The sequence below is a fragment of the Asterias amurensis genome, chromosome 2, assembly GCF_032118995.1.
Source record: "Asterias amurensis chromosome 2, ASM3211899v1".
Classification (NCBI taxonomy): Eukaryota; Metazoa; Echinodermata; class Asteroidea; order Forcipulatida; family Asteriidae; genus Asterias; species Asterias amurensis.
Window position 1 is genome coordinate 21440838 of NC_092649.1, and position 16186 is coordinate 21457023.

Here is a 16186-nt window from a genome sequence, read left to right on the forward strand (position 1 = left end):
TGTACGTCCAAGTCGTGAGTTGGTACATTTCAAAAAGTGTTTTTCTGCATTCAGCAGCAATACACCTGGTCGGCATTGCCGGAAAAAAACAATTTTTTTTTTGGAAACGTACAAACTCACGACTTGGTCCGACATGTTCTACGCATTCATACTCTACGCATAACAGGCAAAGTCTGCCTCGATTGACGTCACGAACAGCGCCCTCTCGGGTCGGGGTCTACTCTTAAATTTGTAAATAACATAAGAACTGATTTTTTAAAACCTTAATTAACTGTTTATTCACATTCCACACATCAAAACACATATATTAGTGACAAAAGCTTTATTTTGAAAAAATACCACTTCCAGGTGACTTTAAGATGGGAGGGCTCGTGTGGCAATTTAATTTGTGTTCGTTTTGGTCGTTTTTTTTTCCCATTCTGTTCTGTGAAGGTTATACTTTACTTGGGTCCATTCTGATACCTCTAGCCCGTGTAATGACTTCAGGGGTTGGTAGTTATTATATTTGGGTGGTAAATTAGTCGCTGGTATTATAGGCAGTAATAGGGAGGTCACCAGAAGAAGGAGGCCGCGATGCCCTCGAACTTTGGGCCAGTGGCGAGGCAAATTAATGCTCTGATGGAAACACAAATGGAGTCCCTTTAAGAACGGGAAGTTCTTTGAAGAAGAATGGGATGATACAAGCCTACCATCTTTTATAGGCTTAAGACTTTATTTGGTTTTCATCTCTGTGGCGTTTTGAAGAAATTATGTCGATCTACTGATGGCGCTCACTTTGTAGACATCGGTGCTGGACTGTCCAGGTCGAGTGGTGGCGCTCGATATCTTCATTGCCCACATGCCTTGTACTCGCTCGGTGAACGCAAGAGCAAAGAAGGACATGGGCCCCTGAAGGGTGAAGATGACAGTGATTACGTAGGAGAAAACACGGTCCTCAAAATAACCAATGATGAAGATTCCAAACCATAGCAGACCGGTAGCTGCAAAGGTCTGTGCGAAAATAAAATAAATAATGCATTATAATTATTTAAAAATTATGTGAAATTATGTCATTCACCCGTTGTTTAACAAACCTACAACATTTTCCCAAGTTAAAGGAACACGTTGCCTTGGATGGGTCGAGTTGGAGCCGTTTGCATGAAATGCAAATGGTTAGATATAAATATTTAAAATTAGAATATAATGATCTACATATAAATGCCTCGAAGTTGCATGGTTTTCCTTCTACGTCGTGAAGAAACACGTCGTGAAGATAGGCCTACATTGTAGCCACTTTCGAGTCTATTCTCTGGCTAAAGCAAGCTAGTCGAAGCGTTGAGACCAATTTAAGAACTGGACCCTTGGTAGTGCAGTTAAAAACGATCATTCATAAATACCCCAGACAGTTTCGCTATTCTATGGTGGCCCTGAAGGGACATCGCATATCGCAAACGTGTGCGCACACGTATGCAATGTCGTGAAACAATTCGCGAATATGTGCGCACACGTATGCAATATCGTGAAACATATATTCGCGAATTGTTTCACGACATTGCATACGAGTGCGCACATATTCGCAAATTGTTTCACGACATTGCATACGTGTGCGCACATATTCGCGAATTGTTTCACGATATTGCATACGTGTGCGCACATATTCGCGAATTAGTTCACGACATTGCATACGTATGCGCACACGTTTGCGATATGCGATGTCCCTTCAGGGCCACCATACTATTCCTATTAGTGGAAAGCGCGTCATGTGGGTGTGTATGAACCTTTGTTTATGACCGGTAAAAAGTGTTAATTCATGGGCGTGACCCGCGACCTTGCACCTGTTCTTTTAAGACAGTTTCTTCATTCGTATAGACTGTGCAAGTCTCGCGCAGATTTGAACTTCCGGGACCATTGTGGTCCCAACCTTATGGAGTTTAACGTTGGGGAGATTTTGATTCGTCCATTACTTTAGTTTAATATAGTTTATTACCATAAAAATGACATATGTTGTTAAAAATGTAATACTAATTAACAACATAATATGTAAAAGTAAAAATAAAGTCAACATAAAAACAAAGAAAAACCGATATTTAAACTTGACCTCAGGTCAGGTTACTTGTAAAAAATTAAGAATTTATGCCCATCTCCGATCACGAAACTTACGCAGACGCTTGTTTTGGCCGCGCGGGATGGAAAGCCTTTTCATTGGTCGCTTAGGCGTCGGCTTCCTCTTTAAAATGCGTCACGCGTTTATCTAACGCCCTTGCGACCATCGTGCGTCCGCGTATAAATAAGCTTTCAGTAGTTTCACATTCGGGCGTAGATTTACAAAAGGGGTTTAAAAACATTTAAGATCAAACAAACATCCTTGTCCCAGAGTTTTACTTTTGTCTATACATAGACTGTAATAATTGTGTATTTGTTTAAAAAGCTAAAACTAATTTAAACAAGCTCTAATGGGTATTTTTGTTGTTCAGATTCGGCATTAAGAAAAAAATAAAGCAAAGATTTGATTCATAAAAAAATTAAGATATTCAGTTGTCGTGTTTTCTCGCTCCGGTGCGCGCGAGACTTGCACAGTCTATTGTTGGTCGAGAGCAACGGCTGACACAGTTGTGCCACATCACGCGATACGCGCGACGCGCACAGCATTCCCTTATAAGGAGATGTTTACCCGAGGGCGGCGGAGGGCTTTACCATTTCATAGCTGGAGGGATGTTGTGTTGAAAGAAATCATATAACAATTATAATTTTTGTATTTATTTTACTTTTTGACCAAAAAGTGATGATGTTTTTGACCGAAAAGGTATGAATGGGAATCAAAGTGTGTTGAATCGGTTTTCAAGTAGTGGTTTAAACCCGCCGAGGCCTGGTTCTTCATAATTTACCTCGACTTCGTCTCGGTAAAATTATCAAGAAACCAGCCGTCGATTTCACCAAACTCTTCCTAACTTAGGATTAATGTTAGGACTTTGGACGAGTTCAGGGGTGCGTTCCACTCGCGCAAACGACTCGCAACTGTTCGCGCAAACGTTTTTTTATCTTTGAACGATTGGTGCGCGTATACGCGATGTCAATATGGCGGCGCCCTGAAATGAAGATGGCGCGCACCATACGTAGTGTTTTTTTTTTACTCTGTTTTTGCTGCAATAGTCCTCTTGTTGACATCATTACATCAACTAATTAACTTTGTTATTCCAAATCTGCATTATCATCCACCGAAAATACAATGTAATTATGTTTGTGACAAAGAAATAATATCGATGCTTGTCCGCCATTTTAAAAACCAAAAGCGTAAGTCAATCAACTCACTAAGTTATCGAATGAACAGGCCTTCAAAATTGTCTAATCCCTAACGTTTTTAGAGAAGGTGATGATGCATCCTTTCCTTCCGATTCAACTCATGGGAATTATTCCCCAGCCGATATCGTGACATGGACGTGTCACGTCTGGTAATCAACGCTGACGATAAGTTTATTATACAAATCTTATAAACTTTGTCAAAACAGCAGTTTTTCTTTCGTTATATTCTTGCAAACTTCGATAACCAAATTCAGCTCGAATTTTTACATTGTCTTATGCATTTTGTTTGGATACATTAATGAGAACTGTGGTCTCTAACAATAGACCCTTCCCATGAAATATGTAAATTGCACATAGCGCGTGCGCACTAACGTTTTGGTTGGCAAAATGAGGGAAAATCGCGCTGTTTTGTACTCGGCTAATGGGTGCGTGACGCACACGCGATTGCGCGTCTGCTTAGTGCACAACTCTAAGTGTTTGCCAACCAACAGGGTCTGCACGCATGCGTGAATGTAATTAGCATATTTCATGGGAAGGGTCCATTATCAAACGCACCCAGTGGAAAAACGCACCCGAAAGAAAAACTTTTCAAACCAAAAATTGTGCTTAAAACTCACCTTGGGTACCACTGACACTGTTTTTACGGCCTCTTGATGAACGGCAGAAAGAAGAAAAATCACGATTACTTTGGGTAAACCTGTGGCATTCAGGTGAACTTTGCGGATTCATAGCCAACAGGCTCAAGGCAAAGTTCAAAATACATTACTTTGTTTCCCCAACAGAGGGCAGCAAAGCAAACAAATATACAAAACAAACTTATGAGCGAGTTACTCCGATGGTCCACTTGACCCACCCACCCCTATATTGGTTTGCAGTAACACCATGTGTATATCTACTTGCCAAGTAGCGTTTGTTCTTCTGGGACTACTACTAAAATGGAATAAATATGTGCCGGTTTTAAACACTTTGTTTAAACCTGGTTGCAGTCTGGACGCAATAACTACCCGAGCCGGATGCGAGGGTAATTATATGCACAGGTGCAAGCTCGCGCGGACGCCCATGTTTAAACACTTCCGGCTTTGTTTATTTCATCCGTTTGAACACCCCACGTGATGTCCTCTTAATCGATCAAAATGTAGAAACTGTCTCAGGTATTTATGAATATAGCTTAGATCGTTATTAACTGTACGACCACGGAGTCAGTTCTTAAATTTGTCTCAACGTTTCGTCTAGCTTGCTGTAACCAGAGAACACACTCGAAAGTGTAGACTCGTGACGACAATGTACTCGCCTTCGGCTCGTACTATTCGTGACATACACTTTCTCGTACATTCTCCTTCAACTAATATCGAACGGTATTCTTACAAAGTTTATGACACGAATTTTTACAAATGTTATGACACGAATGTTTAAATGTCTTCGTTCCTGCTTCATACCTGCTGGTTCCGAATAAAATAAATGTGATTGGGTTTTAGTAAGAGTGAAATCAACGAGGGGGGATTTTACCGGTGGATCGGGGCCCATTTTGATGGCTCTGCTTACTGTAACAGATAATAGAGACCAAAGAGCTGCTCTTTAAAATGTGCCATGGACGTCAGTTTGGTAACCAACTCTTTGGTGCAAGAACATGCAGACAATGACTATGTCACCGCAATCCTTTCCATCATATCGTAATACCACCATGCAAAGTTTAAAATCCTACCCAATGACTATGTTATCAAATTTATAGCGAACATTTGTCGCTGAAATGATACCCAAAGTGAGAATTTTCCTTTGAAAACAATTATTGTTATTTATCAATTTGTTTTTATTAACGGTTTATTAAAACGTAACTTGTAGCAAATTAATGGCTGAATTGCGTAAATTTTAGCAATAACAATTTAAAAGAATTACACACTTAAGCAAAGTTAAGCAAATGATAATAAGAAAGTTATAGAGATCCAGGGGCCGATTTCACAGGGAGCTTAGATTGATCTTAACTGCAAACCAATCGTATAATTGGTAATTAAATTGTGATGTCAAAGTGCAACTCACTATGGTAATACTGAACATGTTGTGTAACGATGAATTGTATTGCTTTGTGAAATCGACCCCAGTATTCCCTTGTGCCTTTTGTCGCTCTGTAAAAGTTGGCTCTGCACACTACGCTCTTCAGCTGAGCAAACTGCGTGCTCCGGGTAGCACTACCTCGCAGAGTGGTGATGTTCCAGTGGTTGATATCATTGATAGGTCTATTGTAGTTAAAGGGAGGCGGACAGAGTGACTACCAAGTACCAATACGATCGAGACAGGTCTATTGCAGTTAGAGACAGAGATAGTGACTACCAATACGATCGAGACAGGTCTATTGCAGTTAGAGACAGAGATAGTGACTACCAATACGATCGAGACAGGTCTATTGCAGTTAGAGACAGAGATAGTGACTACCAATACGATCGAGACAGGTCTATTGCAGTTAGAGACAGAGATAGTGACTACCAATACGATCGAGACAGGTCTATTGCAGTTAGAGACAGAGATAGTGACTACCAATACGATCGAGACAGGTCTATTGCAGTTAGAGACAGAGATAGTGACTACCAATACGATCGAGACAGGTCTATTGCAGTTAGAGACAGAGATAGTGACTACCAATACGATCGAGACAGGTCTATTGCAGTTAGAGACAGAGATAGTGACTACCAATACGATCGAGACAGGTCTATTGCAGTTAGAGACAGAGATAGTGACTACCAATACGATCGAGACAGGTCTATTGCAGTTAGAGACAGAGATAGTGACTACCAATACGATCGAGACAGGTCTATTGCAGTTAGAGGCAGAGATAGTGACTACCAAAACGATCGAGAAAGGTCTATTGCAGTTAGAGGCAGAGATAGTGACTACCAAAACGATCGAGACAGGTCTATTGCAGTTAGAGACAGAGATAGTGACTACCAATATGATCGAGACATCATGGAGGGACGCAACAGAGGTGTAGCCGCGATATTGTTGTGCATCTTTTCTGCATCACTTTTGGCACAGGGTAAGTATGCAAAACAATTAGTAAATTGGTACTGGATAATAAAAAATTGTAATAATACGCAATTTGAATTGCTCAAAAGCTGACATGACGTATCCAGCCCAGCATTATTTGTGCCCGGCCCATGTAGTCTGCATGGGTTTGTTAAATAAATCCTTCAAAGTTTATCCGATGGTTGATTGTTAAATTAGTCCGTTCAAGTAAATGTTTTATTTTGTAAAACCCATTATATTATTCCTTGCATTGGATGTTATTTGGTTTGATGGGTTCTAGAGAATCAGAGATAAACGGAACGGACTCACCATGTTATGATGTTCTCAAGAGGGTCGCCATGTTTGCACATGTTTATATCATCATGCGCCAACTACACGTTCACTAATGAGATGCAATGTACAAGACAACTTGTACTTCGTGCATATAACAACGTTGGACACGTTTGGTAATTGTTCTTTTTGGTGTATCTCAACAAATGCATAAGTCGAAGTTGTAAGAGCATAATTGAAGAAAAACACCATTATCGCACAAACTGAGTGCCTTCAGGTGCCTTGAATTAGAGACCTCATCAGCTGAGGTCTCGAATTCAATTCAAATAATTATTTTAGCGAGAATTTTTTGTTTCTTTCTCAAAAGCTACGCTACTTCAGAGGGACTCGATTTTCACATAGGTTTTTTTAAATATCAATAGCTCTGCATTTAAAGGCAGTGGACACTATTGGTAACTACTCAAAACAACTATTAGCATATTACTTGGTAACGAGTAGTGGGGAGCTGTTGATAGTATACAACATTGCAAGAAACGGCTCCCTCAGTCCCTCTGAAGTAACGTAGGTTCGCCGAGAAAGAAGTATTTGATTTCATAATTAGGTTTTGAGGTCTCGAAATCAACCATCTAACGCACACAACTTCGTGTGACAAGGGCGTTTTTTTCTTTTATTATTATTATCTCGCAAGTTCGATGACCGATTGAGCTCAAATTTTCACAGGTTTGTTTTGTTATGCATATGTTGAGATACACAAACGGTGAATGCTAAAGTCTTTGACAATTACCAATAGTGTCCACTGCCTTTAACAAGAAAGTTTGTTATGTTCATGATTACGACAGATACCCTCAATTGAATTCGTCAGGGTTTATAGGAACACGTTGCCTTGGATCGGTGAAAAGCGTTTGTAACCGTTTGTTATAAAGTGCATATATGGTTAGAAAGATGTTGGCAAAGTAGAATACAATGCTCAACACAAACATGCCTCGAAATTGCACGGTTTTCCTTTCTCGTCGACGAACACGGTCGGCCATTTATGGGAGTCAAATGTTTGACTCCCATAAATGGCCGACCGTGTTAGTTTGCAAAGTAAAAGGACAAACATCTTTCCAACCATATGCATTCTATAACAAACGGTTACAAACGCTTTTTATAGACCAACTCGTCCGATCCAAGGCAACGTGTTCCTTTAAACATGTTTAAGGAATTGGGCGGTGCTCTACGTGGTTCGCTATGCCGTTCAAAATGTATATTGATGTGAATTTGATGTGCTAATACGAGCACATCATACCAATACTTCATCAACTTCACTGGCTCCCCGTACATTTCTGAATTCGGTTCAAAATCATCCTTCTCACGTTTTTAAGGCGCTTCATCAACTCGCCCCAATCTACACCCGGGCATGCTACAGCTTCGTAATGTCAGGCCTGGTATACGGTCCTCAGCTCTCACACTCCACGTAAACCCATACCCCGCCTCGCTAGCTACGGGGACGGAGCTTTCCTCCAGCATTGCAACTAGTCTTTGGATCTCACTGCCGCTTGCCATCAGAACACAAAGTAATCCTTCAATCTTCAAACGGCAGCTCAAAACACACCTCTTCAAACAAACATCTTAAACTGGACTCTTGACTTTCGGAACCGGCACCCTTGAATGGCATTAATTTTCTTTGTCAGATACTGTGCTGTATATTATTATTGTTATAGGTTTTCTCGGTCAATTTCGGAAAATGAACAGCCAATTTAATTTTCATGCGTTCGAATAGTAGTATGAGAGGCGTATATGACCTCCTTTTTGAGAGGTGGATCATGATCCACAGGTCTTGTGGATCATGGCTCGTTTGGGTCGTTGTAAGTAGGAGGTTGCCTGATGGGGGTGTGACGAAGACTCCCCCCCCCCTCTTTTTTACCAGCACAGACAGCAAGCGGGCATGTCAAAGTGTAAAACATCACAGTTAGACAATAAATTGTTGAGTATTAAGAACTTTTTTTTAACTAAGATCATTATAATCGAATTATATACTTTCAGACCCAAAGAACTAGTGTAAATAACACCCCTCAGTAGTCAAGAGTGTACAAGTCCAGTAGTTAGGTTGTCGTCTGCTGCGTTTTCTGATCATGTTCGAACTTGCTCTCAGTTTGCGGACCAGACACTACAAAGACCCCGAGCGGAAGGCCCAATAATACCATACGTAGCGTACGTTTCTGTACGGACTAATAGACTTACGGTGCATATCCAGGATATAGGTCTCTGCAAACGGTCATATTCCATCGTTCTCTACAAAGATTAAACGTTAAATAGAGCTATGGTGTCATAAAAGAATCTAATAATTACTATCCCAATCTGTAATTGCCAGTGTACAAAAAGACCGGTGCATGGTTTACGTGAAAACCTCAATGACCCTTGATCGCGGAGCCTTATCTGGTAGTTAATAGATGACGTCACAACTGATTGGTCTACCAGCCAAACGTGTCAGTTCTTGTTCCCCATACAGTGGAGCTATCTTTGTTTTCTATAACTCCAAGCCCACATCATGTACCACAATCACTCGGACACGGTATTATGTTTGTGTTTACCTTTGCAAAAAGGGACTGCAGAGAAAACGAGTATACACGGAAAAACAAGATATACGTTAACAAAAACTTTATTCGGTATATAACACTACATTAACAATAACATCTACTTTAAACCTCCACAATACTTCAAACAATCATACATGGCGAAGACCCCCCATTATACCAAGAACTTTGAAATCTGTCGACTGAACTGCGTTCGCATGCAAGTGATTGATTGGACCCCAGCGACCCGTACCTGCCTATTAAGGAGATAAGGTGGATGGGTTGAGATTGTTGGAAATTAGAGCAAAGACATTAATAGTAAATCTGTTTTCATGGTGTGTTTTTTTTGTGTTTTTTAATTTTTTTAATTTTATTTATTAATTTATTTAATTATAGATACTTAATTAATTAATTATGTATTTACTCATCTTATTATTATTATTTTTTGTTTTCTTCTTTTATTTTTATGTGTGGCGAGTTCACTTATTAAAACCCTCATAGTGTTTACAGTTGATAGATTATTATGCTCTAACAAATTTCCGTTGATAATACTGTTCTGTATTATTACCAAATCAAACAATACAATCTTGGGGTGTAGGATTGAAAAATCTTTCATCATTTAAACATAAGTTTAGCATTCTTTATCGAAAAATTCAGTATTTTGGATGGACGTCTCCCGCTCTCTTCCTCTTCATTTTCATAAGCACTTTCGTCTGTTGATAGATCACTATCGTCTTCTTGAAATACCTCCTCCTCCTCCTCTTCATCTTCAAAATCGTCATCATCAGTTAATTCATCACTATCGTCTTCAAGAAACTCCTCCTCCTCCTCATCTCCTTCATTTTCATGGCCATCATCATCTGTTAGTCCATCACTATCATCATCTTCACGGTAGTCCCCTTCATCCATCACGTCTTCATTTTCAAAATCATCATCATCTGTTGATTCATCACTATCGTCTTCATGAAGCTCCTCCCACTCCACCTCCTCGTCTTCAAAATCCTCCCCTTCTGTGGATTCGCCACTATCACCTTCGAGGAGGTCCCCCTCCTCTTCCTCCTCCTCCTCCTCCTCCTTATGATTTTGAAGATGTTTCTTCAAATTGTTTGAATTGGAAAACACCTTATCACAAATAGGACAAGCTTTCGATTGGCTTCCGATACTGGGGTGCTTGTGTGTCTTTCGGTGTCGTTTCATATTGTCGCTACGCGAAAAGCTCTTCCCACAAATCGGACACGAGACCTTTACCTGTACGGGTCTAAGCAAAGGGTTTAGACGCTTCGACTCCATTTTTCGGAATTGACCGAGAAAACCTATATTAAGGGGGAATGATCACTTTCGGTAGAAAATTTGATATGTATGTTGATAAACGACTCCCTCTGAAGAAATGTAGTTTTTGAGAAAAGGGGAACTTCTCACTGTGAATTTGAACAAGACTATAAAGACATGAAGCCTTTTTTGGCCTTTTTGTTTGTTTCCCCCAAATATCACAATAAATAAACGAGCAAACATACAAACAAGCCTAGGTTTATACAGGGCAAGCCGTCGATTTCACCAAACTCTTCACAACTTAAGATTAATCTTAGGACTCAGGACGAGTTCAGCTCCGTATACGAAGACCGTAGAACGCATCATGAACGCATCATAAGTTACTCGTCCTAAAAACTCGAAATAGGATTAATCCTAGCGTTTCGTCAAATCGGCCGCTGGTCTCTTTAGATTACAAATTGGTTTTAGTTTATAACAATATCGATATTGACTAAATCGACCACACAGAAGTAGGCATACAGATGAAGGTATAATTAATGCATTATTGAGTACACATAGCACAACAAATGGTTTCAATTGTAATTTAAGCTGATTTTTACAATTTGTTGGGCTATTGAGCCGTAAATATTGTAAACCGAGTGTCGATAACGAAAAGGAAAAGAAACATATTTAGGTTATTACAAGACTAGATACATTGGAAAGCATACAAGTCCATGGTTCACTATTGGTATTTTCTTTCATTCTTGCAACTTTGACGATCAATTGAGTCCAATTTTTCACAGATTGTTATTGATTGTATATGCATATAATAAGATATCCCAGATGAGAATATCTGGTCTTCGAATTAATGCAAATTAATCTGCATGTTTACACTTACGTTCATAAGCTTCACGTTCATATCTATCTTTGCAAATTATTTTCATGAGAGTGACAACACTTTAAGCGGACTCTGTTTTCTCCTCCCTTTTTTTCCAGATCGAAATACATACATTGTAATGGCAAACTATTCTTTCCACAAGCCCATTTATTTGTTGACTCCTAAACACCCTGGTGTCACATATACATAATGCCTTTTTTAGGTTAGGGCGATCGTGCATTCCTAAATCAAGTTTACTTCTGTCTTATTCACAGGTTTGGAGATCGTTTTGAATGACGTCACACTGCAACTAACTCGCACCGCTTCATGTTGTGGTAGCTGCAATAACTCGTCGTATGAAACAATTGAACTAGACTGCAAATGTGAACCCTTCTGTGTCATTTATGGGGACTGTTGTTTAGATTATGCTCTCTTCTGTACTGATATCGAGACGGGGACAAGTGGAAATACTTTAGTTGGGATAGAAAATTGCACTAATGATCAAGTCAATAGCTCCTTAACAAGCGAGGGCGAGGTCTCAACTTTATACGAAGATAAGTGCCGAGTATACGCGGAGGAAGCGACACATGAACTGGTTCAAGAGTATCTCTGTCAACTGAGGGCGCTGTGGTCACCAGTGATTCTCAAGCGAAGATCAACTCAACAAATGGCATCCATTTTTTTTTCTAATTATGGATACAACTACAAGAGGATGATACAGGATTGTAGAGTTGATGCATCAGAAGATGAATTGCATGCCTGTCAGATGGAACGCTCAATAGACAGCGTTAAACACCTTTCTGACATGATAGCACTGCTCCCGGTAACCGCTGCGAATGGGCTACATTATATGAACATTCATTGCGCTTTGTGTAATGGTTACGACTACCCAAACGTCATATTTTGGCAATTTGTTTTGAGTTGCGACCAAGGCGATTTTGATTTTGGTTCCGAACTACGAAAACAAAATATTTCACTCGGGGCAGAAAGTTGTTGGATTGGGGCAATTTTCGAACCTGTCTTTCCGTGGGAGGTGGCGCCATTTCGTACAAAGTTCATATCCTATCAATGCAATGACTCGCCGAACTGGGACGCGTGCCGTGCCTACTGGTTACCATATGAAGGATACGATAACATACACTGTTCGCTGTGCGTTGCGGCTAAAAGAGCGGCTTATGAAGCGGCTAGAAACGATACCCGACACTCCCCATTATATCAAAGTTACTATATTGCTGATCACTACAGAATGGGGCACAGTTCCACAGCTTTCCATTTTTCGCCATTGGAAGGTGCAGGTTTGTCAGTAGCTCGTCCTGGTCAAGTACCGAAGACGTATTTCGAGCCAACATGCGACCAAAGACAATACTATAAACAGTCGACCGGTGAGTGTCGTGACTTCTGCCCGTTCGGCCAGGTAGTTGCAGACGATGATTTCACGTGTGTTTCTCTCAGGAACCTAAGAAGCTACACCTCAAGATTTGAAACCCAAGCTCCACACGGGAGATTCACTTAAGTTTGTATCCAAACCGAACTCCCCGTTGATGATAAAGAAACGTTTTCTTCAGCTCTTTTCCGCCAGATAATGGGTGATGTTTCGGTTGACACTTCTGAACTAAAACCCGATGATTCAAATAAAATGTATCCGAATCCAAGTTGCTCTCGTAGTAAAATGCCGTACCCGTACATTTTATCTGCTATGACTCAAGTCAGCAACGCAACAAGTATCGAATCAGTGTCAGAGTTGGTCTTAGACGCCTTGAATAAAACAACGTGCTGGGAGTTTACCAGCATGTCTCTTTCAGTGTCCACAGTTAGAATAAGGAATTTCGATCAATTGTTCCTGCAGGATTAGTGTGCAAAGCAAGGTCAAGAACTCAACCAGTATGGTTTGGATGTGTATCAAAAGTTTTTAGTCAAGGGTGTTTCTTACATTGAGTTCTTACTAGACAATGAGACTTATGTCCTTCCATCGCTTAAGACGAGGCAAGTAATAACCCATGCAGCAGGACAACAGACTGGGCTGTCTGTTGTGACTTGCAGTGTCAAACTAATCTGCCCAATCATTGTGTTAGATTCAACTGAGTTTAAAGTAACGGCGATGGGCTCAATGCTGGTGTATCGTGACGCAGCTGGCCGACATTTATCATCTAGTGATGTCATCGTGATGTCACAAGGAAAGATAGCCGTGTGCCATTCCGAAACCGAAAACCCCAAATACCCCCAAAACGAATACAACACTAGCGAAATAGTATTATCAATGGTCGGTATGTCTATATCTCTAGTGTTTCTAGCGATGTCTCTGTTCACTTACTACATGTTCCCTGAACTGAGAAATCTACCTGGTAAGAACATGATGAGTTTTCTGGTTGCTCTGTTTGCACTATTGGTGACGTTCCTCTTAGCAGTTGGGTCCCCTCTATCTCAGCTCACCTTGGGTACAAAGGCTTCTTGTCTCACCTTCGCCGTTCTTATCCACTATTTCCTGATGGTCGTCTTTTTCTGGAGTAACATTATCTCTCTCCACTTTGTGCGCACATTCAGCCTCGGTGTTCGCATGAGGCTCACAGGATCGACCAATGACGGGCGAGTATTCTGGCTGTACTCGCTGTACGGATGGGGTGCTCCCATTGTCATTGTTGGAGTTGGTTGTGCGTTGCACTTCTTAGTTGAGATTGATGGCCAGAGGGAGAATGTCTATAACGGTTGCATGATATCCAGTTGGGAGGTTGTTACCTACCTGTTGGTCATTCCCTTATCGTGTCTCATGGGTCTTAACGTGGTATTCTTTGCTGTCGCATTGGTGATGATAAGGAATACTCGGGAAGATGTGGAACTGGTGTGTGAGAAGAAAGGACAACTTGAGACTTTCCACATGGAGTTGAGTCTCTTTATGAAGGTAGATGAATTCAAAATGTAAGAAGTTATCCTAGCTTACGGTAATTTATAAAAGATTTTTATAGCTGCCAACCCCCAAACTAGAACTTCCAAGGCAAAACCGGTCAATATTAATAAAACACGTGGTTTGTTTTGGTGGCCCTTTATTTGTCTTCAGCTAAGCCAGAGCATTACTTCAGTTCGGTCAAAACTACAAATAGACGCTACATAATTCAAAACAAACGTGTCGTTTTCTAAATTTGGAAATTGTATGTTTTGTTCACACAACGGGTGAAATTTGAAATAATTTTAATGCATTATTATTATTTCTTTTCGCACAGACCTTTGCAGCTACCGGTCTGCTATGGTTTGGAATCTTCATCATTGGTTATTTTGAGGACCGTGTTTTCTCCTACGTCATCACTGTCATCTTCACCCTCCAGGGGCCCATGTCCTTCTTTGCTCTTGCGTTCACCGAGCGAGTACGAGGCATGTGGGCAATGAAGATATCGAGCGCCACCAATTGACCTGGACAGTCCAGCACCGATGTCTACAAAGTGAGCGCCATCAGTAGATCGACTATGGTGTTATCGGAGCGGGAGGCTGCCCCTCCAGAAATGGAAACAACGTTCACGCAAGCTGTCATTGCGAAGAATGACGGATCTAAAAGTGAATGTAAAGTCGATGACCCACTTAACGACGATTGTGAATCAGTCAAGTAATAGTTACTCTTAATTTAAATTAAACTCAATTAAATTAAATTAAGTTCAACTCAATTCCATTCAATTTAGTTAATTTCCTTTCACTTCAACTAAATTCAGTTCATTTTCATTCAATTGAATTTAATTGTCTCCATAAGCAAAGATTCGACGCCTAAAAAAGCAGTGAATTCTGCGCTTACATCAAGCGTAATTTACAACTAATAACAAGCAGGGTTTTTACTTTTACTTGTGTGCTTCAATGCTAGCTAGCGCAACAGAAATCGGCGCTTGCACAGTCAGTGAAGAATGGTGATTGTGATGGTGAATGGTGATAATTCTGCACATTATTTGTATTAATATTATTATTTGAGCGCACTATTTTCTTAACAGTTTTTCTCTGGGTAAGTTTGGCTCCTGTTTTTCTTTTAACTGTTGGAAGGTTTGAACCAGTAAAGACGTTCTCACTATTTACTTTTAGATAAGTGCACTGGGTTATTTTACATGCGTTTACACAACACACGGGACCAACAGCTTAACATCCCATCCGAAGGACGAAGCAATGGTGAAGTGTCTTGCTTAATTGGCATGGCTGGGGATTCGAACCCACACTCTGCTGATCAGAAACACCAGAGTTTGAATTCGGTGATTTTCATTTACCTTAAGAGATATTCATTTACATTAAGGGATTGCCATTTGCCTTTAAAGGAACAGAGGATTACCTTATACACTATTTCAGTAATTCTTGTACTTAATCATTGTAATCAATAAAAACGGATCAACCTTGCACAAGGAACTTGTTTCTGTCCACACTCTTTGGAGTTAAAGGCACTGCACACCTTTGGTAATTGTCAGAGACCAGTCTTCTCACTTGGTGTACCTCAACATCTTTTTTTTATGCACAAAACAACAAACATGTGCACGTTGAACTCAATTGGTCAACGAAGTCAAACTCTATCCCAAGACAAGAATGGTGCATCCCAAGGCTCAGGAAGAGTGCATCTATCCCAATACAAGGAAGTTGCATCTATCCCAAGGCTCAGGTCAAGTGCATTAATCCCAATACAAGGAAGTTGCATCTATCCCCAGGCTCAGGATAGGTGCATTTATCCCAAGACAAGGAAGTTGCATCTAGCCCAAGGCTCAGGATAAGTGCATTTATCCCAAGACAAAGAAAAAGCATCTATCCCCAGGCTCAGGAAAAGTGCATTTATCCCAAGACAAGGAAGTTGCATTTAGCCCAAGGCTCAGGATAAGTGCATTTATCCCAAGACAAGGAAGTTGCATCTAGCCCAAAGCTCAGGATAAGTGCATTAATCCCAAGACAAGGAAGTTGCATCTAGCCCAAGGCTCAGGATAAGTGCATTTAT

The 16186-nt window shown here is 40.5% G+C and overlaps 1 protein-coding gene across 1 annotated transcript; it reads left to right on the top strand.

Moving 5' to 3' along the window:
- Positions 1-12913: 12913 nt before the first annotated feature.
- LOC139952579 (adhesion G-protein coupled receptor G2-like) lies at positions 12914-14645 on the top strand. The gene is made up of 3 exons (XM_071951764.1): positions 12914-13054; positions 13151-14140; positions 14460-14645. Exons 1-3 carry the CDS (start codon positions 12914-12916, stop codon positions 14643-14645), a joined length of 1317 nt encoding a protein of 438 aa, XP_071807865.1.
- The last annotated feature ends 1541 nt before the right edge of the window (positions 14646-16186 follow it).